We start from the raw sequence: 23173 nt of genomic DNA on the forward strand, positions 1-23173 counted from the left end.
CAACCGAGTTGACTTTCGATTTTTAATTTTTTTTAAATCTATAGTCCCTAGCAAAATGACTAGGTTTTCCACAAACAAAATAACCTCTACTATTTGGCTTCTTGAATTTTCTTTGATCCCTTTTGGGGCCAAAATGATTCTTCTTGTTTTGCTTATTTTTGTTGGAATTCTTAGGTTTGTTTATAGCATTTGCTTTTATATTGCTAAAAGAGTTCTCACGCTTATCTCTCATTCTCAATTTCTCCTCGATTTGAAGATATTTTTAAATTTACTCTAAAGTGATACCTTTGTAGTAATGCAAAATCTTCTTCCTATACCCTTTCCAAGATGAAAATAACTTAGTTATTATAACCTCTACTTGAAAAGGTTCATGAAGTTTGCCTTCAATTGATTAACAATGACCTACAACTCATGCACTTGTGTCAAGATTTACTTGTCATCCACAAACTTATAATCAAAATATTTAAAAATTAAAAATTTCTTTGTTCCTTTCTTCTCGTGATACTTGAATTCCAAAGCATTCCAAAGTACTTTTGTAAATGGTTCCATTGTATAAAGATCATAAAGCCGGTTCGAAAGAGCATTGAGAATGTGTCCTCTACACATAACTTCATCTTTATTTCTCTTCTTTTGTTTAGTCTTGACTTCATCGGTGTCATTATCGGTCGGATAAGGAATTGGTTGAAGATTTAGATCAAGCACATAGAAGAACTTCAAAGTAGTCAACATGAACTTCATTTTATCTTGCTAATGGAAAAAATTCATTCCATCAAAATTATCTAAACGAATAAAATCTTGATTCAATAATTTGGTAATATTTATGGCCTCCACGATGAATTTGTATAAACTCACAAAATATCATTTTTAGATTGTTGATGAAAATACTATAAAAATAAATAACAAACGCAAGATGAAAAACACTATAGGAAATATATTTAGGCTTGAAACATATATAAACACTTTTCTAAAATTACATAATCTTCTCATTGCTAATATATATATATATATATATATATATATATATATATATATATATAATCTTCTCATTTTTAGATTGTTGTTGACGACAAACCTCGTACTCCTCTTGTTTCTCCTTAATTAGTTTTTTTTTTGGAAAAAAAATTAAGAAACATAAAGTGTTTTCTCTACTACGTAGCCACAGTCAGATTGAGAACTATCCTAAGAAGCAAGAAGGCTGAAGAAAATTCATGTTCATCCATGACTTACCCATTCTATACATTGACAATGCACCCATCAATCAAATTCCTTTTTTTTTTCTTTTTTTGCCTAACTTTCATAACTATCGTTGATGATGTCCAAAATTATGAATCTTTACGAAATTTGAAGAGAAAGTTTGGTTCTAGTTTTTCATGTAAATGTAGTGTCATTCCTCATGAGGGTTAGCCAAGTCAAAAAAACACTTTCCCCTCGTATTACACTACTCTTTGGATGGATGAGCGAAGATAGATATCTAGCAGAATTTGCTTGACATCTTTTTGAAACTATATATTTAATGTATAATTAAAAACACATGAGGGAGGATCAATCACGTGATAAAAAAAAATACTGTATTACCGAAACCGAATATGAGATATATCAGCTGTACAATAACATATAATATCTAGATAAATTAATAAAGTCATGAAAGGATAAAAAGAATAATCAGAACGTATAATTTATCTTAGTTTAATGAGTTTGAGATTATATCTATTTGATCAACTTTTTTGGGTCACAATTTAAAATTTTAAATCAAAATAAATTTATTCCAGCTACTTGACTGAAATGCCCCTATTATCTGGGGATCCGTTTAGCTCAAGTTCCCCTGTAGCCATTACCATGCCCTGTTTACTTCTACCCGGCAGCCCTTACCAAGCCCAACATAGGCTGTGCGTCCGGCCCGTTGTAATAGCTTAAAGACGGACGGGCCTCTGCGTGTCACCCGTGGAGCTGGCGCTACAAGAACAGCGCGATTTCCCCCATCCGATTCTGCCGTCGTCCGACGCCGAAGCCCTACTTCGCCGTCCGCCGTCCACCGTTAACCTCTGCCTCCACTGCCCTAGGAAGCGGAGGTAGAGCGGTGACGCTTGTCGAATACGCCCTCATCGATCCATGGCTTTTGTATCGTAGGGTTTAGAGAAGCTTGCGAGCAGAAGTCGATCCTCGTGTGGGTTTGTAATCAAAGGTTTCCCTTATAACCCGACCATCGATCCCCAACTTTCTTGATATGTTCCTCATCCAAGGTTTCATCTAGAGGGTCTTTTCCAGTTGGGAGCAGCAATGGCGGACTTCCAGACCTCTACCCATCGGTCGAGGTGGATCTTTTCACCTCAGGAATTGGTATATGCAGTCGTTCTGTTGTTTCTCCGTTTCATCAATGCCTAAGTGTGGTAGTTATCGGAGATTTCGAAAAAGTCACGATCTTTGGGATCAAAGTAGCTTCTTTATCGGAAATTGTTCTTGACTAGAAACCTGTTCTTATGTTTGCTGGGCTTTGCGAGTCCATATGATTCTGATCCTTTTTATTTGATATTATCATAAAATTTTTTCCGTCGTAATAAATGCTTAATATTTTGCTCTTCTTACAGTTGGAGAAGCGTGAGGCTGCTAACCAAAGAGCCACTAAGTCGCTCGAACAGGTGTTTTCAGTAAAGCTGGCGCTTTTTTGCCCCTTCCTATTGGTGCACTAGTAATAGCTTTGTCAATCGTATATTTGCTACTCACGTGCCCCAATTAAACTGTATATTTGCTACTCAGGTGCCCCAATTAAACTTTATACAACTCCTAAGTAGCTGTTATGTTTAGAATCTTGCTTATTTTGGTGGACGTTATCATCATTCTTTTCCCTTCGCTGCTTAAAAGTTTTGCACTTCTTTATCTGCTTTGTGATAACCTTTTAAATATGCTTATCAATACTGGTCTAGATTACCTAATCTTTCATGTAGTTTGGAGTGACACGGTTGGAAGTTCATCTTGATGGGTCAGTCTCATATGCTGAACCTATACTTGACCAGAAAGATAATGGTAACATCTTGCAAATCTCTACTTTTGCTTTGGTATATGTCTCCTTTATCTACTTTTTCATTGTATGGCCATTAATGATGGATTTTTATAACATTGGCAATCTTGCGTCATATTCTCTCAGCTGAGCGCTCACTTCCCAAGCCTCTTAACTGTGAAGAGGAACAACATATGCGTATTTTCTATGAGCAAAAAATCCAAGAAGTTTGTCTAGCATTCAAATTTCCACACAAGATTCAGGTAAATTTATTTATTTATTTCTGTACTCATGGTAGAATAGCTGATCTCATGCAAATTGTGCTTTTACCATGCAGGCAACAGCAATTATGTACTTTAAAAGATTCTATTTGCAGTGGTCTGTAATGGAGCATCACCCAAAACATATAATGTAAGAATATAAGTTACAATGTTGGTTTGTTCATAGCTTATATAATTTTTCTGAATATAGCTACTTTTAAGGCTAGGTTGTTAATTTTGGACTGCTTCTGCACTTCGAGAAAAAAGAAAAAAAAGTATACTTCATGTTGGAACACTTTATACCTTAAGAATTCCAGTTGAGGTTTTGATACCTTTTTAAATAATCACTTCCTTAGGTTTATCTTCCTTGGTTGTTTAAGCTTTCATTAAGGTGAGTTCATAATGTGTTCTAAATGTATAATCAAGGTTTCTTTTTTCTTGTGCAAACAATAGGCTAACTTGCATATATGCTTCCTGCAAAGTAGAAGAAAATCATGTATCAGCTGAGGAACTTGGGAAAGGAATTCAGCAGGATCATCAGATTATTCTCAATAATGAGATGGTTGTTTATCAGGTGCATATCTATTTCAAATTTATATTCCAGATACTTTATTATGTTTGTCTTGTTTCTTCATATTGCCTTTCTCTGATGTCGACCAATTTCAGAGTCTTGGTTTTGATTTAATTGTATATGCTCCGTATCGGTCAGTTGAAGGTTTCATTGAGGACATGCAGGTGAAATTTCCTGTTTCTGTTAATGCATTTACAGAACATGTTTTTGCGTGAAAAAGAGTTTCAGCTTGGGCATTTTAGATTGTTTGCCTTCTTGCTTGATTATGCTTTGATTTTAATGCAAAATTTTGCAGCACCTGCTATGATGATTATCAATGACTAACTCTTTGTCTTGATTGTGAAGGAGTTTTGTCATGCAAGGGATGAAGAGCAGGAGAAGTTCAAGGTACATCCTTTTGCTGTTAACTAATATCAAGCTTGGTACTATTAGTGCTGGGTTCTATTGCATGACATATGTCAAAAAAATTTATCATTTTCATCATTATTTTGTTTATAGACTAGTTTCATACCCATTGCTATGTGCTGAATTTCCAACACTGTATTGGAGAATAGATATGGTGCAACAATTTACAATTATAGACATCTATAAACAACATTATCAAGAAGGGTTTATACTATCAATTGCTGTTGGAGAATATCATGGAACCATTAGCCATCTCCTACTTGATTGTAGCTTCAAGTAACATAGCTCCATTCAAGGACTGTCTTACCGCCTGAAACAGTATGAAATGGCTGGTACATACTGGTCTGCATTTGGACCGATATGTGGCCCACTCCCGTTTCGGGCAGTTCAGTCCAACTCAAGGAAAAAATAAAAAAGAAAACCTAAAATAATGATGGGGCTCGTCCAACCCAACGTTTAAAAAAAAAACTAAAATAACAACTAGGGCTCGCACAAGCCCCTCTTCTTGCGACTCTACCATCGTTGTTGTTGTTGCCATTCAATGTCGTATCAGCCTTCTTTTCGTGACACTACAATCGCCATCGCTGTCATTCAATGTCACATGATTCTTCTTCTCATTGTTGTCATCGTCTCGTGATGCTACTGCCATCGCCATTGCCATGATTCTTCTATCTCTCCAGGTGTTCTTACACCTGTTCTCCTCTTCTTTCTTCTTTCACCTCCATCGCTTCCTTTTCTTCTTCCTCTTATTCCTTCTTCCTTCTCCTCTACTGCTTCTTTCTTCTTCTTCCTCTGCCACCATTTCCTCTTCTTCTTCCTCTTCCTCCACTGTCTCTCCTTCCTTCCTTTCTCCTTTCTTCCTCCACCCACCCTTCCTCTTCTCTTTTGTCTTTCTCTCCAAAATGCTGGTATGGACCAGTGTATTGACACATGGTACACCAGTATTGATCAGTATGTACTAGTCTGATAGATCACCGAAATAGGTTCAGTACCCGAAACAGTTATCTTTAGCTCCATTACAGAGACTGTAAAATACATTGTGATCTTAAATTTACACTGCATACCAGAAGAAGCAATGTCATTTTGGAACAGTATCAGGATCTTCTTCCAATGGTGCATTTGCAGATATCAGAGCAAGAAAATCTTTTGGCAGAAACAACTCTTCCATTATAGATACTGCAAGAAATGCAAAAACTTTTCAGTGATGGAAGTCTTTTTCTATGCTAAATGCTCATGACCTAGACCTGCTAAAGAATCTTCTTTCTAAAATAATGTCCTCTCAGCCTTTCCCTATTTATGACTCTCCCCGACTTGTTTGTACCCATAATTGCCCTTCCCTTAATTATAAAATCTTACACATTCTCTACATTTTTCTTAATGAGATAGTGCATTGGTCACAGCCCACTGCTATTTCTAGTATAAAAAAGCAGCATCACTGTATCATAATTGTACATGTTAACCCACTTATTGCATTAAATTAGTCATACATCTGAATCCTTTCCCCTGAAGACCTACCCAGAGTTTTACTGGTACTAAATTTGGACATATGCCACTTTGTATTTCCCTTTTCTTTTGGTTCAGTGAGACTAATGCCAAAGGTTTTCTAACAGAACTACAAGTCAGGTTCGAACAATAATTTAGCAAATTATGTGAAACTTTCAGTCCATTTTGGCTGTAGTTTTCAGTTAATTGTAAGAAAAGCTTAATTTGAGGATTTTGTTTGACTTTTTCAACTATCTGGTTCCTGTAAGGTGATTGTATAACAACAGAAGTATATTGTTAGTGTCAAGGAAAAATTATTGGTAAAAGGATGTAATAATGTTGCTTAAGCATATTTGTCTGCATGGATAGATGTGCGTGCAAGTCCAGTTTTTGTGAAGCTTGATTAAATTAGATTGTTAAAGCATACATTGTTAGTAGTTATCTTGTTTTGATAGTAAAAAATGTATCAATCATATAGCATCTGAGTGCTTGTAAGTAAGACTTGCATGCCTTTGCTTTTAAGATTTTCACTAATTCCCTCCAATTGCATTTCAAGAACTTCCTGCAAACTGCTAATGCAGAGGTAGACCGGATAATGCTGACTGATGCACCTCTTCTCTATCCTCCTGGGCAGGTGATATGCTTATTCCAACTCCAATTTCATGCAAGGTTATTATTTTTTTTCTTAATTTCAAGTGAAGCATCAATGGCTTCCTTTTTAAAAAAAGTTTTGCCAATCTTTGTTATAATGGCTTTTTTTTCGGAGTGTCATGTCAGAGGACATTATACCTAAGAAACTGGGCTATGAAACTCCACATTTCTAGCATCTGGCATGCTCCTTGTTATTCCTTTCTTGGCTATATGGACATGTTCCCAGACTGTTTTGTGCTGAACCTGATATGGTCCATGTGATTCTTGATTGGAGAGACATCATGCTAGTATGAAGGCTCCTATAGTTGAAATGCTTGACTCTGTGCTTAATCCTTTTGTGATTGAATTATGATTAATTAGATATTAATGAGATATTATTTCTATTGAGACATCCGATTAGTTAGTACATTATTATACAAGTGATAGGTTAGGTTTGAGACCACGTGTGAGCCTCAAGTATACCATTTAATATAATGAAATTTTTCATAAAAAAGGATTAATGAGATATTAAAATATTTTACTATCATAGTCTTCACAAATACCTGTTGGCCACGTGTAACCAAATATGTTGTAATTCTAAAATGTTTGATTCTCATTAATTTTAAATTGTAAGCATCTTTCCCCAAATCTACATTGATGTATTATGAGGTCTTCTAAAGAACCTTTTTGCTGCTTTTCAGTTGTCACTGGCTTCCTTGCATAGGGCAAATGAGGTGCACGGAGTCCTCGATTTTGAAAGGTACTTGAATATTTCTGTGAATTTTTCTCTTATTTTGGCAAGCGAGAATATTTTTTACTTTTGGTTCCAGGTTATGACATATGCCATGTTCAATTAATATTGCAGATATTTGAATATCCTACTATCTCGACAGCACTCTGCGTACTCTACTTCTCAGCTATTTGAATCTTTGAAGTCCATTGATACATTGGTAATTGTCATCAAAGTTGAGAAGTTTTATCATTCTTGGTGGTGTTTTGGTTGCCAAAGTACCAGTGGAAGTTAACTGCAATGCCATAGCAATTATACTTGGTTTTTGATGAATTACTTTTCTGCATGATTCTGGACCTGATTGTTTTGATGCATAATTTTGTGCAACTTATTCATTCTTCTTTCTAGGTTAAAATTTTATCAGATCTGCAGATACCAGTGCAAATTGAGTTATCAATATCTTGTCTTTAGCACTGGTTCTTAGGACACTGTCACTACTTAACATAATGGTTTTTCATGTCTAATTCCGAGCACATACAACTCTGTTCTGAAACAAGTTTGTATGAGAACTGCCTTCTGAGAAGCTGATTTAATTAATTTTCTGCTAATGTCCCTCAAAAGGTAAGGGGACATAAAGTTTACATATAAATGAGTGAGGCTGATAAATTTACAAAATTGTTAAAAGCGTGACTTATTTTTTATATGGTGCATGAATCTTTAAGATGATAGCTGACACAAAAGTCACTCAATCATGGGACCTTCAACAGTTCTACATATCTGATGCTTGCAGTTGTGGGTCTTCAATATACTAGTAGGTAGTATCATCGTTCACACAAGGACTGCCTGTAGTCTGATGGTGTTACAGCAAATGAAAAGCAAGGAGCAGATTGATTATACATTGTAGGAATAAATTTTGTGATCATGAGAAGAAACTTAGCACATAATTTGATATGTTCTTAGTATTTTGGGTATGTCTTTAAATATTAGCATCTATCGCTCTAGAAAATTGAGGTTTAAATAGATCTCATCTTTCTTGAGTAAGGATTAATTGGCTCATGTTTAAGAAGGAATTCCTTTAGGACTAAATACCAAAAGTCTCACTGATTTGTTCCTATAATTGAAGTTGTCATTCTTCTAGGATTGTGGATTTGGCATATGCTGTCGAAAGCTCAGGTTTAATTTATTAAATTCTTTAGAGTTCTTTCTCCATATTTTGATGGTAAGCGTCCGCAATGTATATCTTAGTTATTCATAATATAGAATTTGAGTTTCCTTAATAGTAAAACTGTTGGCCTGTGTCCCTTACCAGTTTTGGTAGCTTCATGATACTGTCTCTTTTTGTTGGTTAGAATAGTTTGACTTCTAATTTTTTTTTTTCCCCATGACTTCATGTAAAGCCACCTGAGCTGTTGGTTTTTTATTCTATTACCTTAACAAAACAGTTGAATCAATTCTCTTAATCAACTTGTTTCAACCTCCCATTAGCAGCAGTTACTTTCCCTGGTGCATACTTGATCTCTGTAATTCATTTTCTAGTTCTTGTAGGATATACATAAAGAGGCCTTCATCATAGAATTTTAAAACTTAAAACATAGTATTTATTTTATTATCATCTCTCTCTTAGGAAACCAGTGTCAGCCTGGCAGTGGTAGGCTATTGAAACTCATCACTATTCAAATCCAGTGTCCTCACTGAAGCATGTCGAGACTTTCGTCTCCTTTGCTAGCATAGAAAATGACAGTAAATTGACCATACATGTTGGAGCTTTGTAAGATTGCCATCACCAAGGATAGGCTTAAAACATTCGGCCTTGCTAATAACATTGCTAAAATTATGGAAAGTTTTGCTATTGAGACCGAATGAATTCTCTCCTAGATTAGTGGAAATCTTGCTGTTGGCTCAGTGGGTTCTGTTTCTGATCTGTCAACAACTTCTTGCAGGTAGGTAAACTTAACATACCGACAGCGAAGGACATGAGGCACATTGATCGGAAACTGAAAAGCTGCTGGGATCCAAGCTCTCAAGACGAGTACGCCCTCTATTATGCCATCTACTGTGATGCTTCTCGTGGATTTTTCATTATCTTACTGTTCTTGTTCTTATATGGGCATATTCTGCAGAAACAAGAAGCGTGAGAAAAGATCGAAGCACAAATCAAAAAGAACAGCAAGCGAGATGCAAGGAGCACGTGCATAAATGTACATCCCATACAATTATCTAGAGTCAGAGTCCACAGGAAAACTTCATTATTTTGATCTTTCCTAATTCTTCTTCTTCTTCTTCTTCTTCTTTTACTCTTTTCTCAATTTTTTTGACGTTTGCAGGTAGCAAGTTCTGCACTGCAGTGGAGGATGTGCACAATATTGCATCCAACATCCTCAGTTATTATGAACCATGGTCCCTACCTCTGTTTGGTGCAATTTTTTGTGGGCCATTTTCGTATATCAATTGTGATTGATTATTGAGTCATTGTTTTGGTTCAAGTACTTGAGGTGTTGAGTCATTTTGTGGGCACGTATTTTATCGAGCCAGATGGAACCATTTTCTCTTACATCACATCTGTTTCTCAGGTTCATTCGACTTTGGCCAATTTGAGGGAAAAAAAACTTTTGGCCTTGTTTTGTGTGGCTCTCTTTTTTCCTTTCTGAAATTGACACCTTGCAAAGCTTGGAAGTAGCAGCATGTTGGCCATTATAATAAACTATAAAGGCTAAATATTTCTAACATTGGTTGACATTAGTATATTTGAGTTTCAAAAAATAAATCATAATATATTTACAATAAATTTTCATATCTTAGCATCGTAATGAGTTTTCGTGAGGGTGGTTTTTTTTTTTCTTTTTCTTTTTTCTATTACACAAGGCTTGATACGTATTTCGAAATCAGAGAACAATTAGCGGAGAAAAGGATTTTTTTGAAGGTTGGATGTGCAAATATCAATTCTTGGAGGATATTATTGCTAAAAAAATTGATTGCTAAATGTATGATTTGAACAATGTTAAGCCAATCATATGATATGCTTCCTTCCGCATCCAATATCGTTTATCATAAAATTTTGACCTTCAATTCCGTTTTTATCACTTGTAAAAACAAAAAAATTATATGGCATACTTCGATCGGAGGCAGCAATGCACTCTCAACTGCTATGACGATCGAGTACTCTCAGATCCTACGGCTTTGGCAGCCGTCGTCGTCGTCGAACACCAACACATGGTCCACCCACTCTGCGTCAACAAACTCCGACGATGCTTCCTTGTCGCTGAATTTGCGGCTTTGGCCATCGTTGAGCACCAACACATCGTCCACTGATTCCGTGCCAATAAACGCGGATGACGCTTTCTTGTCGGTAAAGATGGTCATGTCTGCAACCAGGACGAGCCGGCGACCGGCGAGAAACGTCACGGCGACAGCGGCGGCCTGAGCCGCGAAGGAGCAGATCTCCTGGGCCCAGAGCTCCACGTCGCCGGGGAGGTGGTGGGCGAGCACGTGGGTCACCTGCTGAGGGCCGAACACGGGGTGGACGAGGTGGGCGAGAGGCAGGACGATGTCGGCCGCGTCGAACGCCTGCACGAGCCCCGGGCCTCGGAAGGAGCCATCGATCTTGGAGATGCGGAGCTCGACGCGCGCGAGGGGATGCTGCGTTGCCGCTTCTTGGCCTGCGAGAGGAGCAAAAACTTGGAGATGAACTGCGGTGTTGCCGTGCGAGCGCTGCATCTTCATGGCTTCCTTCGACTTCTTCCGCAACGGAGAGAGAGGAGGAGGACGAGGAAAGGATGAACGAGAGAAAGGGAGCGCAGGAGGAGAAGTCGAAGACTGAGAGAGAGAGAGAGACGAGGGAGGCGATGGGAGATGATATAGAAACGGAAGGGAAACAAACACCGGGCGAGTCGTAATCCAAGGAGGTCTAGGATTCGATTACGGTTGGGAGATAGAGTGGAATCTATCTAGTATCCTAATCCCAAACCGACTCGGATACTACTTCTTTTTCTATACTGACTCAGCTCAAGTTGACATCGGAATCTAATTTTGAGCCCATATATTTATGAGACAATCCATTAAAACAAAAAAGAAATCATTCGACGGACAGACAGTCCAATTTTCACAGTTCAAATACCCAAATAAACTTGTGTCGTTATTTCTGCATCAAAGTAATGGTAACTTTGGTGCAACCTCCTGCATGGATGGAACTGCCACATATGAGACATCAACAGATTAGTTATTTATTTATTTATTCCATTCCTCAATATGACGAGAACACCTTATCAATCTGACCCTTCAAATTAAAACAGATTAGCCACTATACTTGCTTCTACACAATCTTCTACCGGCATCTTCAAATTTTATTTATTGGATTGAATCAATGTCACGTGGAGGAGGAGGGCGAGTCTTCGTATTATATTTATTCTAAAACTAAATTGTATCATAATTATATCTTAAATAAATAGATCCGGTGATGTACCACCAGATTCTTTTCTTAAAAAATATTTTTATCTTAAGATTCTGAATTCGGATATTATTTTTACTATTTATCATTTTTTTTTATAAAAATGTATATATATATATATATATATATATATATATATATATATATATATATTATGACTCGATAGAACACTTAAATAGAAAAAAAGATGAAAGGCGGGTGAACTTTTTTTTTCCTTCTCGCTGGATCCTGTAAGATCTGTTCTGGATTTTGGACGCCTTCTCTCGGATGAAGACAAGATTTTGTCGCCTCCGCTAGATTTTTGGTCGGACGACCATGTCGGGACATTACTCTTCTTTTAGATTTTGTAAGCCCACGAAGCTCTCCCTTCTGGAAGCGACTTATGCCGCTTTGGGTACCAGAACGATCCCAGGTGGCGCCCGCCGCTTGCCTCCCGCCCTCTCCAGAAGCTCCCCGCGCCTTATCTCTCTTCTCCTCCTCTTCTTTTCTTCCCCTTCCAAACTCCCAGGTTTGCCACCCTCGGCGGATCTCATCGGCCTAGGTGAAGTAAGAAGAAGCCTCCACTTCCGTTTCCTCTCTCTTGATTTCCTGTGAATGTCTGCTTTATGTTGTGTTCTTCACTGTGCTTGTTACTGTTGTTTCCCTCTGCAATCTCGAGGATGGGGGTCAGTATACCACGTGGGGAACTCGTTTATTCTGGAATCGTAGTCATAACTTGATTTAATTGTCAGGATGAGTAGGCTTTCGATTTGTTTTGGTTTACTTTCATTTCTGGATTGGTCCGAATGTTTTCAGATTTTCTTGCATTAGATGGTATGGTGATTGGGATCCTCGTTTCATCTGTCGATCTTCTTGAATCCTGTTTTTAATGACGAGATGCAGCCTAGTTTACTGCTGCACATTTTCTTAAATAATCAGTGCCCTTTGGCCTTTGTTTCCCTCTTTTGATGTTGGGGTCTAATGCTCTTCTGGAGCTTTTGTCGTAGTGAATGAATCCTTTCACCGTTTCTGACCTTGTATCAGGGTTTTTATCTTCTAACCATGGTGAATTTAGTCATGGGGTTGTCTTTTGTGAATCTGACTTCTGATCATCATCAAAGTATGAAGCAGTTCATGTATGTAAAGTGTAAGAAGTTCTTTCTTGGAAAGGATGCAGTTCTGGGCACAAATTTGACATCATGTCTGTTCATCATCAAAATATGAAGTAGTTCATGTATGTAAGAAGTTCTTTCTTGGAAAGGATGCAGTTCTGGGCACAAATTTGACATCAAGTAGTCATCAGACATGTAGCTAATAGTTGGTTTGCCCATGCATCAAGCAATAAAGATACTTTCAGATAAGGGATGAATCTTAATTCTAATTGGCTTTTCTGTCGATCTAGGAACCCATCCCTTCAGGATGAGACAATTCTGAGTACTTCAATCCAGGTTCCTTGGAGCCGAGTAAATGGAACGGTTCGTAAAGCAATATCATTGATCCATGTTCCGTTTTTCGCTAGACTCATTTTTGAACTCTTTTCTATAACGAGAATAATGATTTCGGTCCTTTCACTGCAATGCTTCATATGGATGCTTTCTCCTATTTTGCCTTGATGTTCATATTGGATGGCTCTCGTTCTCTTAATAGAACACAATAATTGGATCACCAATTTTCATTTGGCTTATCAATTGCGTGAATGTTGAGCATGGGCTTGAGTACCTGATGACTTCTTAATCACATTATTTGAAATTGTGTGACTTCATATCTTTAAGCACTACGGAGAGCTAGAGTTGTTGTTCTTCTTTTCCTTTTCCCTATTGCTAGAATGGGTAACATGTTGCCATAAGATGTTCTTTATATTTTTGGTATTACAATGAATCTACATCATTCTAAGTTGGAGATAGAGATGCTCAAGTTAGATTAATCTCGGCTATAATTATCTCAGCCCTGAGATTAACATAACATTAGTTAGATCTTTGTAATCCTTTTAGCCCAGAACTGTGAGTTTGATCGATCTTCTGTGGACAAGATTTCTCCTTGCGATCATAAGCTAGTATGTGCTGTTGACATCCCTGCTTGAAGGCCACCACAACTTTACTATTTCGCTGGGCTTCTTTTCCTCTGTTGATTCTGAAAAGCTTCAAATGCTGAATCATGCCAACTGATGTTAATAAATTCAACTCATACGATAACCAAGAGATACCAATAGAGTAATCATTTTAATTTTTTTTTTCCTTAGTAATATTGTAACGTAATTGATAATACACTACTTTATTTAGGTATCGGTCCGTCTGTTGATTTGCACTGAACACAGCATCTCATTCTATTTTTGTTTATGAATCCATGCAAAGTTGAAATGTAAAAGGAAGCGAGAGAACTCAGACTGAGGCAACTACATGGGAAGCATCATAATAGGGCTATTGTTTGAGATTCTATGTTTTTCGCTAAACCTACATGAGGATGACATTCAATGTTGCATTTGTTTCGTCCTTTGCAATCTGAGGAAGAAAACGACCAATCAAATGTTTCTAAAATAAGGACATGATAACACGGAATGTAGTAGTCATTGATAGAGTTATATGGACACTAAGCATCCATTAATCGGTCCCAAGTTGCAGGGGCTCCTACATCACAAAGCCATAAAACAAAGCATATGTCCATAACCAACATTGATCAGCAGAAAAGTAAAGTAAATTAGAGACTTGATCATTCATTGTCAAAGAATTATGCAAGTGGATTGATCTTCTCAGAAAATGAGATTCGCATGGTAGAGATGTTTCTAGTTGGTATTAGCTTTCTCTGTTTTATGTCCTCAATTAATGACAACAAACATCAGAAAAAAGCTGAAGAATGAATTTTTTTCGAGAAACTATTGCTCTCCTTTGGATAATCAAATCAGTTAGTAAGTATGGATAATATGTTGATTAGTATATACAGTAGTTGGCCTTGGCATTTATCTATCGATTTAGATGGTGACGTGTAGTCCTTCAAGTTATCTTGGAAGTAGTCTAACATAATGTTTGTTGTTATGATTTGTTAAACATCAGTGCCTGGTTTGGAGGACTGATTTACTTGTGATCTCCTTATTCAGGATGGCTGAACAACCATACACGGTAGCTTCAGATAGTGAAACAACCGGAGACGACAAATCACAATCGGCATTTCATGATCTTGCAATTGGAATCGAAGTTGGGACCTCAAAATGTAGTATCGCAGTATGGAATGGTGCACAAGTGGAACTTCTTAGAAACACGAGAAAGCAAAAGTCTATGCGCTCATATGTCATGTTCAAGGATGATACGTCCTCTGGAGAAGCGTCCTCTGGAGGAGCAAGCAACAAAACAGCATATGAGGAAAAAGAAATATTGTCTGGAAGTGCAATTTTCAACATGAAGCGCCTAATTGGGAGAGCAGATACAGACCCAATTGTTCATGCTAGCAAGAACCTCCCTTTTGTTGTACAGACTTTGGGCATTGGCGTCAAACCATTCATCGCAGCTCTAGTTAACAATGTCTGGAGGTCTACCACACCCGAGGAAGTACTTGCCATATTCTTGGTGGAGTTAAAAACTATGGCAGAGGTCCAGCTCAAGCGCCTAATTAGAAATGTCGTTCTTACTATCCCCGTCTCTTTTAACCGGTTTCAGCAGATAAGGGTTGAGCGAGCCTGCGCAATGGCTGGATTACATGTGCTGAGGCTGATGCCGGAGCCAACCGCTGTGGCACTACTGTATGCACAACAACAACAACAACAACAGCAACAATCTTTGCATGGAGGTATGGGAAGTGGCTGTGAGAAAGTTGCTCTTATATTCAATATGGGTGCAGGCTACTGTGATGTTGCTACAACTGCGACTGCAGGAGGAGTTTCCCAAATCAAAGCAATGCAAGGCTGCACCCTGGGTGGAGAGGATATACTTAAGAATGTCTTGTATCACCTTCTGCCAAACTTTGACAGCCTTTACTCAAACCGTGATACGAACAAGATAAGGTCCATGGGACTGCTACGAATTGCGGCACAAGATGCTATCCACAGGCTCTCTACCCAATCTAGTGTTCAGATAAATGTGGACCTGGGTGATGGGACAAAGATGCAGAGAGTCCTGCATCAGTCGGAATTTGAGGAGGTAAACAGAAATGTGTTTGAGATTTGCGAGAAGCTTATAAAGCTGTGCCTGGCTGATTCCAAACTAGCTGCAGAAGACATAAATGATGTCATACTAGTAGGAGGATGCTCTAGAATTCCGAAGATTAGAAGTTTGGTATTGGGGTTGTGTAAGAAAGAGAAGGAATATGAAGGCATGGATGCACTCGAGGCTGCAGTTACCGGTGCAGCCCTTGAAGGAGCTGTTGCTTCTGGAATTACCGATCCTTCAGGAAGCTTGGATATGCTCACCATACAGGCCACTCCGCTAAGCCTAGGAATTCGAGTTCATGGTGGAGGATTTGTGCCAATCATACAGAGGAACACGGCGATACCGGTAAGAAAGAGCACGATCTTCACGACCACTCAGGATGGCCAGACCGAAGCCCTGATTGTTGTTTACGAAGGGGATGGGAAGATGGTGGAAGAGAACCATCTGATGGGCTACTTCAAAGTGACGGCGATTCCACTGGCGCCGAAAGGGACTGCTGAGATAAGTGTCTGCATGGATATCGATGCGGCGAACACGCTTCGAGTGTTTGCTGGTGCAATGATGCTGGGCACAGACCGTGCCAACTCACCTTTCTTCGAAGTGAGAATGCCTACATTGGATGATGCTCATGGTTGGTGCGCACAGGCTCTTGTGAAGACTCATGGCTCTGCTTTGGATTTGACTACCATCCCAAAAGAGTTGCAGCCGCAGAAAGTACAATAAACTGTATCAGCTCATGGGAGATCTCTGACGGGAATATATTTTCGTTTGTAGCAACGTTGTGATGATAGCTGTAAACTGGGAGACTCTATGATCCCTGTGTTCATCAATAAGTTGCAGATGCAGTGTGTGATCGTGTGCAAAAGGTGTTGTAGATTGCTGTTTGTGTCTTGATTGATGGATGTAGTATCGGTAGTTCAATTTGTTTATAGACTCGAAATGCCCTATTTTGTTTCCCTCCATGTGCAAAACTAAACTAACGCACACACAGGAAACCAGGAAGCCATTTGATCCCTGTTGCATGCGATGCTACTATTGAAGAGGACCAGTGGACACGCATATTCCATCTCTATGCTTCTAATAATTAGAGCGTATTTAGTACAGCACACAGAGAGAGAGAGAGAGAGAGAGTAGCCGGGTCGTCGTCCAGAGAGAGAGAGAGAGAGAGAGAGAGAGAGAGAGAGAGAGAGCGTAGCAGGGTTGACACGCTTCCCTCCTCAAATGGACACGCTATTTGGAATTCCCTTTCCGGTAAGCCCACGCTCGCTGGTGGGGAAGAGCAACGTATAAGGCACCTGCGCGGCACCATTCCGGTTCTTCAAGCTCTCGTCCCCGTTCCTCCCGATGATCTCGTCCTCGATGCGTTTCAGTGTCGACCCGAACCTGTTGAAGGCCACGAGCGCCCTCTGGTCCGTCGTCCACTCCGGCGTGTCCCGCTGACCGAGGTACACCTCGTCGGACGAGTGCATCGACAGGATCTCGATCAGTGACACCCCGAGAATGGTCTGCAGCTGGCTGGTGATGGTCATCAAGAACGCCTTGTCAGGGTGGGCCTTCAGCTCCTCGTACTCCGGCGTGCCTGGCGCCGGCATGAAGCGTCTGCTGATGGTGGGCCTGTTGGGGAGGTAGCCTGCGTAGGGGTACTGCCCGAAGTTGAGGGCGGCGTGGAGGGCCGAGGCCACCCATATGATGGTGGTGCATGCCTGGGTTAGCTCGGAGACCGTCTGCATCTGCGGCCACCAGGCCTCGTCCTTCTTGTCGCCGTGGCCGACCTCCCGGACCTCCTTCCACCATGCCTGCAGCTCGACGTCGGCTTGGAGCACGGCGTCGTTGGGGTAGTAAATGGCGCAGTACTCGGTGACCCACGTCTCGATCGTGCGCCATATCGCTAGGCCGTCGACGGCGTAAGGATAGTCCTTGATCAGTAGGCGGAGTTCATTGTTCGAATCCTTGACGGCGACTCCCCTGAAGCGAAATAGACTCTATCAAGCCTAGGCACGAGGAAGAAGAACAGGAAGATGTGTTTGACTTGCGATCACCTCTTGATGAGATCAGCCGGGAGGGCTTGTTCGACGAAATTCCAGTTCTTGTAGACCACGGCCGACATCTCCATCGCGTACTTCGCCGGGAAGACTGTGGCCTCAAGGATGCCACCGGCGTTGATGAGTATCTGCCGAGCCAGAGCGTTGATGTTCATGGTGTCGCGGTAATGGGGAGTGAGAAGCTTGTGGATGGGGTGGAGGACACTCAGGTGCCGATTCGTCGCGATGACGAAGGGCTCCATCGTCGCATGGGTGTTTAGCCTGAAAGCACAGGGATGAATCAGATCTACTTCCAGATCTTATCAGAGGAGACAGAGAACAGAGTGAGCACCAATGGCTGATAAGCTGGTGAACGCCGGAGTCATTGACGACGACATAGGCTTTGGCCAATTCCCAAATGGATCCCTCAACACCGGCTTCTTCTGGCATGTACACCTCGCTGACCGCACCATGCTGTTCTCCGTCGGGGTGCGGCAAGCTGAGCTCGATCGCCAGTGGCTTCAGAGTGGAGTCGTCTCTCAGGAATAAGACAGTTCTGGTAGCGTAGATCTTGCTCGCGGTGGAGTTTATGCGGTTCACGTACGGCATCAGAGCATCGTGGTGATCCAAGATGAACAGCCTGTTGCCACCCAACGCCTGAAAAGAGCGAAACCCGTAGAGAAGATGAGCTCGTTTCGCAGATGAGACCTGAATCCGCAAACGTCTCGTTACGTGTACCTGATCGACTGTCAGTCCTTCGAGGTTGTGCTCGATGTGGGCTGCTGTGATTCTGCTGTTCTGGTTGCCATACTTGCTGGGATCAAGCTTGCTAACTGGGGGGAACTCTTCCAGCCTTCTAATGATCACAGGGTTGACGCCAGCCAGCATCTCCCGAGCAAACTCCTCGTCCGTTCTCCAAGCGTTCTTGTTGACTACAGAAACAGAGGATGGCTCGTTTGAAGGTTATGGACCGGAATGATCCGCTAAGCTCCTTGGGACTCGAGATTAATGTACCTTCGATGATTTGGGGGATTGGTAACTTCAGCAAACGCTGGTTGCCTTCGGTGCGGAAGAGCTCCCTGATCATCTCGAAAGGAATCCGGTCTCTGAGCTCATCAAGCAGGGGAACTTTCGCCACTGGTAGCCCACCCTCGTACAGCTTCAGAATATCTTCGAACGAGTCGAATTCGTTGGGGGTTTCATCGGCTATGGCTTCCAGAACTGGAACCACCGCCTGAACTAGAGCTTTGAGGGCGTAGGTGAGGAAGTCGGCCATCTTGAGGTGTCCGAACCGCTCGTCCCGAGGGACATAGATGTCGAGGCTGATCAGTGGCAGTCTGCTCTCGGAGTTGGGATCTGTTGCAGGAAAAGTAGAATCAGCGCTGAGTGTTACACTGAATTCTTGCATTCTTGGCAGAATTACCAGTCTTTGTGGGTGGCCGGCCGGTCCTGCCACGGCGGGGATACGGATACTCCGACGAGCCACCGAGCACCGGCCGAGCGAGAGCTGCGTCACTGTCGGGGTTGCCGAGATCGTTGTAGTACGCGTAGTCGTAGATGCGGTCCCATTCTTGAAGCTGCCCGGTGACATCCTCGCCTCTCAGGTTCAGGAGCTCGTCTTCTCTGTATGACTTCAGTGGGGCCGGCGTCTCCCCGGGGAGGTAAGCCTGCAACAGTGTCATGACATGGTTAAAGGGGAGTTCGAAGGTTGAAATGGTGGTGTTCTGCGCAACAATCGGTGGAAGATTGGTCAAGGTCATGTCACATCAATAACTAAGGTTGAGAGAGAGAGAGATCTTGTCATCTCACGTCATGACGTTGCATTAAATACCGGCAGGTCTCAACCACTCCCGCGGTGGTTTTTAGGCCGCCACAGAGACCTGCTCAACCCTGGACGAAAGCGAGCAAGGAAAGCTGTTGATTACTCACAGTATTGGCAAAGAAGACCCGGTCATACTTGTACTTGTCCGCGGAGTAGACCCAGGAGTTGCAGACGAAGTGAATCCGGCCCTTCCCAGGGAAGTCCTTCAAGGTGATGCTCTTGAGGTAGAACTGGGACGCGTGCCTGTTCTTGACGATGACTGCGCCAGGGACGCCGTTCTTCTCCTGCCAGTGGAACGTGACGTCGAAGGTGGACTCCCCGGCGGCGATGGACGGAAGCTTGCTGACGAAGCCGTCCAGGTAGGCTGGCTCTCCGACGATCCCCCTGTTGCCATGTTCTGACAAGAAGACCGATCAGGATGCAGCAGAAGCCATGAAAGTGGAGCGAGGAGCATGCTGGGAGCACGTACTTGAGTCGCCGACGGTGGCGCTGACGAGCTGGAGGGAGACGCGCTGGCCGAGGAGCTCCTGCACGCCGTCGAGGAGGGAGGCGGTGAAGTCGGTGAAGTCGAGGGTGTTCTTCCTCATCAACACCACCGTGCCCTTCACGGCCATGCCCTTGGAGCCGCCAAGGATGTTGCTTCGGATCATCGTTGTCTCTACCGTAATGGGAGGGGCTAAGGAAGCAGAAGGGAGGACTGAAAGAGGAGGAGAAGTCAATGGTGGGGAGGGTTAGGGATGGAGTAGGGGATGTATATAGCATGGAGGTGGAGCGTTCATCATCTTCTTGGCACTTTCCTCTCCCTCGGGGAGAATGTCTGTTTGATGGCCCTCTTTTGTTTTTGTTTTTTTTTTTTTCTTTCCCTCGTTATATCACGTGATGGTCTCCTTTTCATCTTTCTCTCTACTTTATGTTTCTTTGAGGTATGTAACCATTGGTAGTAGGCATGTTGACATGTATAATAAATAATACTATTCGGTTCGACAAATATGATCGTTTGTATGTAATTCCAAGTTGGACCCTCATGTTTCAGTCCAAATTGATAGGCGAGCCTAGTCAGCAGCACACGAGAAGTGATGATGCGTTCGACAAGACAAGCGTGGGCTCCATATTGGACGAAATCTTGTAGATATCCTTAAGTTATCTATAGAATATTAAGAAAAAAATTATTAATAATTCGATGGTGACACAGGTCTGATTGTCTTTCTCATCGAGTTGGATCGGACAAATCTTCATCTAACCCTTGTTTTTATACGAATGGCAAAAAAAAAAAAAAAGAGTTTGGAGTGTGAGTAGAATAGTGCTTTTCTTGTAAACATGCCGAAGGCATGCGATAGGGTTCATTTGTGACGTTCACAATAAAAGCTTGAGGGAGAAGAGATGATGTACAAGTCAACAAAATAAAACAAAATAGTGGTTTGAGAGCGAGCTTAAAAGGGGGAAAGAAGAAGGCGTTAAAAGGTATAATCTAAATTTAACCTCGAAACACTTTTACGTGACTCTTGAGTCTTTTTCCCTGTTAATTATTATTATAAGTTCATCACTTGAAGAAAAACAATCAATCTCAAGAATTAGGGTTTGCCTTAGATTTCATGGTGTTTTACTAGGCTAATAAGAAAGAATTCTTCTCCATTATATGATGGATTTGAAAGAATAGCTATGGATGTAGGTCTTCGTATCGGGGATTTGGATGATGATTCTAGAATATTTTATTAATATAAGGTACAATATATATATATATATGTATTTATATATATATATGTATATATATATATATATATATATATATATATATATATATATATACATACATATATATATATATATATATACATACATATATATATATATATATATATACATACATACATATATATATATATATATATATATATATATATATATATATATATATATATATATAAAGCAATTTTTGTTCTATTGAAGAAGTAATTAAAAGATCAAAATTTATAAACTCTTGTAAAAATTAGAATTATTTTTCCAATTACTCCAACTACAAGTTCTAAACATAAACATTTGTCATGAAAAAAATATTCATGTATTTATTTAAAAGAGGTTACAGAATATCACATGATTAAGAGATAAAAGAATCATGTAACCGACATATATATATAGTATTTTTTATACTAATTTGATGAAAAAAAAAAATCACATATGTTTGTTAGCACTAAGCAGCTGGATTCAAACAAACACAATCGTACTTCATCGATTATCCTAATCGATCGATTGATTCACGCGCATGAAGGAGATAGAAGGCTGATGAAAGCAAAAGAATACCAAGGAAATGAGGCAGAGAGAAGAGAAGAAACGCGTCAGCGATGGGAAGGCTGATGAAAGCAAACGAAGAACAAGGAAATGAGGCAGAGAGAAGAGAAGAAACGCGTCGGCGATGGGTTGAGTTGTCGTTGCATCGACTCATTTACGCCGTAGCAAGCAGCATTCTTTCTACGGAGCTTCTTCGTATATTTTGGTGGCAGAAAGCTGCCACCGAAAGCAAAGGTAGGAGATGGGGAAGTCAAAGTCACCAATGTGGTTGCGTGCAGCCATCATGGACGACTCCTTCCGTCCTTCACCGTGACGTGACAATTAGGCAGGCATGGTCCTCCTGATAAAACCAAGTGACGATCCGAAGATTCCGTAGCATCCAACAAGAAGACAATTAATTAATTAATTGATTAATTAATTAGGCAAGCCTCGGGCGGAAGGCTTGAGGAGGATCCATCGATCGGTCCTGATGAAAGAAGAAGTGACCATCAAAAGACTTCGTAGCATCCACTCTCTCTTAGAAGAATCAGGAAGGAGGATCCATCGATCGGTCCTGATGAAAGAAGAAGTGACCGTCAGAAGATTTCGTAGCATCCAGTCTCTCGTAGAAGAATCAGGAAGAATGATTATCCACCACAAATTATTAACTAAATCGAACCCAAAGAATTCTTGTATTGTTCATATATGCATAAATCTTTGTCGAGTCCAATCAAAACTCGACCTGACAGGTCTATCTACCTACAATAATATCATAAAGCAAGACTTGTCGAGTAAACATAATTCTTAATAGAAAATATTTTTCAAATGATAGATTATTAGGAGAATTTTTCTCTATTCTACGTTATAAAAATAGTGAACTATTCAGGTACAAGATATATATATATATATATATATATATATATATATATATATATATATATATATATATATATATATATATTCTGACATTTCAAAATTTTGAATAATATATAAATATTTATTAACTTAAGCATCACATGCTCTCGATCTAAGTTTCTCCCTTAGCGAAAATAAACGTGTGACGCTGATTCTCAAGTGAATTATTACAGAAATAATAATTTACTGAGTTAGAAGGAGTTCTGACAGGTATGACTCACGGCCAGCTCGATATTTGGCCTAGAGGGTCACACACATATGGTAGGCATTACGATGAGTAGAGGTTCGGATATGAGATATCCGACGGAGCCCTTGTCTTATTGGATGCAGATCCAATACCCACTAGGGGAGAACCCATTAGGGTTTGAAAGGGGACCTCTATAAATAGGAGGGATTCAGAGCGCTAGAGCCTTTGCTTGCCTTTCCTATTCTCCTCTTCCTCTCCACCTCAGAGCAGGCCTGGAGTTTTGAGGAGCGTCGTCGCAACCCTGCTGTGTGGATCACCGCTACACCGCTAG

At 40.6% G+C, this 23173-nt stretch overlaps 3 protein-coding genes across 10 annotated transcripts; 2 read left to right on the forward strand and 1 right to left on the reverse strand.

The window, feature by feature from the left end:
• Positions 1-1912: 1912 nt before the first annotated feature.
• Positions 1913-9693, forward strand: LOC135593393 (cyclin-H1-1-like). Of its 4 annotated transcripts, none has more exons than XM_065083382.1 (15): positions 1913-2182; positions 2252-2337; positions 2586-2636; positions 2943-3021; positions 3143-3258; positions 3333-3406; positions 3709-3829; positions 3922-3990; positions 4172-4213; positions 6270-6347; positions 7045-7103; positions 7209-7293; positions 9014-9102; positions 9194-9271; positions 9398-9693. In XM_065083382.1, exons 2-14 carry the CDS (start codon positions 2278-2280, stop codon positions 9267-9269), a joined length of 999 nt encoding a protein of 332 aa, XP_064939454.1. In that variant the 5' UTR covers positions 1913-2182; positions 2252-2277; the 3' UTR covers positions 9270-9271; positions 9398-9693. The 4 variants fall into 4 exon arrangements, with proteins under 4 accessions (XP_064939454.1, XP_064939456.1, XP_064939455.1 ...); XM_065083384.1 differs by having other exon boundaries at positions 1913-2168; XM_065083383.1 differs by having other exon boundaries at positions 1914-2168; positions 2266-2337.
• A 2191-nt stretch (positions 9694-11884) lies between these two features.
• On the forward strand, positions 11885-16588 carry LOC135593395 (heat shock 70 kDa protein 8-like). 5 transcript variants are annotated; one of them, XM_065083385.1, is made up of 3 exons: positions 11885-12063; positions 12899-12971; positions 14588-16588. In XM_065083385.1, exons 2-3 carry the CDS (start codon positions 12964-12966, stop codon positions 16353-16355), a joined length of 1776 nt encoding a protein of 591 aa, XP_064939457.1. In that variant the 5' UTR covers positions 11885-12063; positions 12899-12963; the 3' UTR covers positions 16356-16588. The 5 variants fall into 5 exon arrangements, with proteins under 5 accessions (XP_064939457.1, XP_064939458.1, XP_064939460.1 ...); XM_065083386.1 differs by having other exon boundaries at positions 11885-12058; XM_065083387.1 differs by lacking the exon at positions 11885-12063 and adding an exon at positions 12796-12813.
• Positions 16589-16681: 93 nt separating this feature from the next.
• Positions 16682-20265, reverse strand: LOC103998404 (probable linoleate 9S-lipoxygenase 5). The gene is made up of 8 exons (XM_009419873.3): positions 19945-20265; positions 19583-19872; positions 19077-19320; positions 18668-19009; positions 18392-18585; positions 18006-18310; positions 17672-17935; positions 16682-17597 (listed from the first exon to the last, which is right to left on the reverse strand). Exons 1-8 carry the CDS (start codon positions 20123-20125, stop codon positions 16850-16852), a joined length of 2568 nt encoding a protein of 855 aa, XP_009418148.2. The 5' UTR covers positions 20126-20265; the 3' UTR covers positions 16682-16849.
• Positions 20266-23173: the final 2908 nt, after the last annotated feature.

The sequence above is a fragment of the Musa acuminata genome, chromosome BXJ1-9, assembly GCF_036884655.1.
Source record: "Musa acuminata AAA Group cultivar baxijiao chromosome BXJ1-9, Cavendish_Baxijiao_AAA, whole genome shotgun sequence".
Classification (NCBI taxonomy): domain Eukaryota; kingdom Viridiplantae; phylum Streptophyta; class Magnoliopsida; order Zingiberales; family Musaceae; genus Musa; species Musa acuminata.

What these genes read in the sequence shown, in the direction of transcription:
- LOC135593393 (XM_065083382.1), top strand. Translation starts at nt 2,278, where the DNA reads ATGGCGGACTTCCAGACCTCTACCCATCGGTCGAGGTGGATCTTTTCA. An exon ending in CATCACCCAAAACATATAAT is followed by an intron (nt 3,407 to 3,708) that starts GTAAGAATATAA and finishes TGCAAACAATAG; the next exon opens with GCTAACTTGCATATATGCTT. An exon ending in ATGAGATGGTTGTTTATCAG is followed by an intron (nt 3,830 to 3,921) that starts GTGCATATCTAT and finishes GACCAATTTCAG; the next exon opens with AGTCTTGGTTTTGATTTAAT.
- LOC103998404 (XM_009419873.3), bottom strand. Translation starts at nt 20,125, where the DNA reads ATGATCCGAAGCAACATCCTTGGCGGCTCCAAGGGCATGGCCGTGAAG. An exon ending in AATCCCCCAAATCATCGAAG is followed by an intron (nt 18,586 to 18,667) that starts GTACATTAATCT and finishes CTGTTTCTGTAG; the next exon opens with TCAACAAGAACGCTTGGAGA. An exon ending in AAGGACTGACAGTCGATCAG is followed by an intron (nt 18,311 to 18,391) that starts GTACACGTAACG and finishes CGCTCTTTTCAG; the next exon opens with GCGTTGGGTGGCAACAGGCT.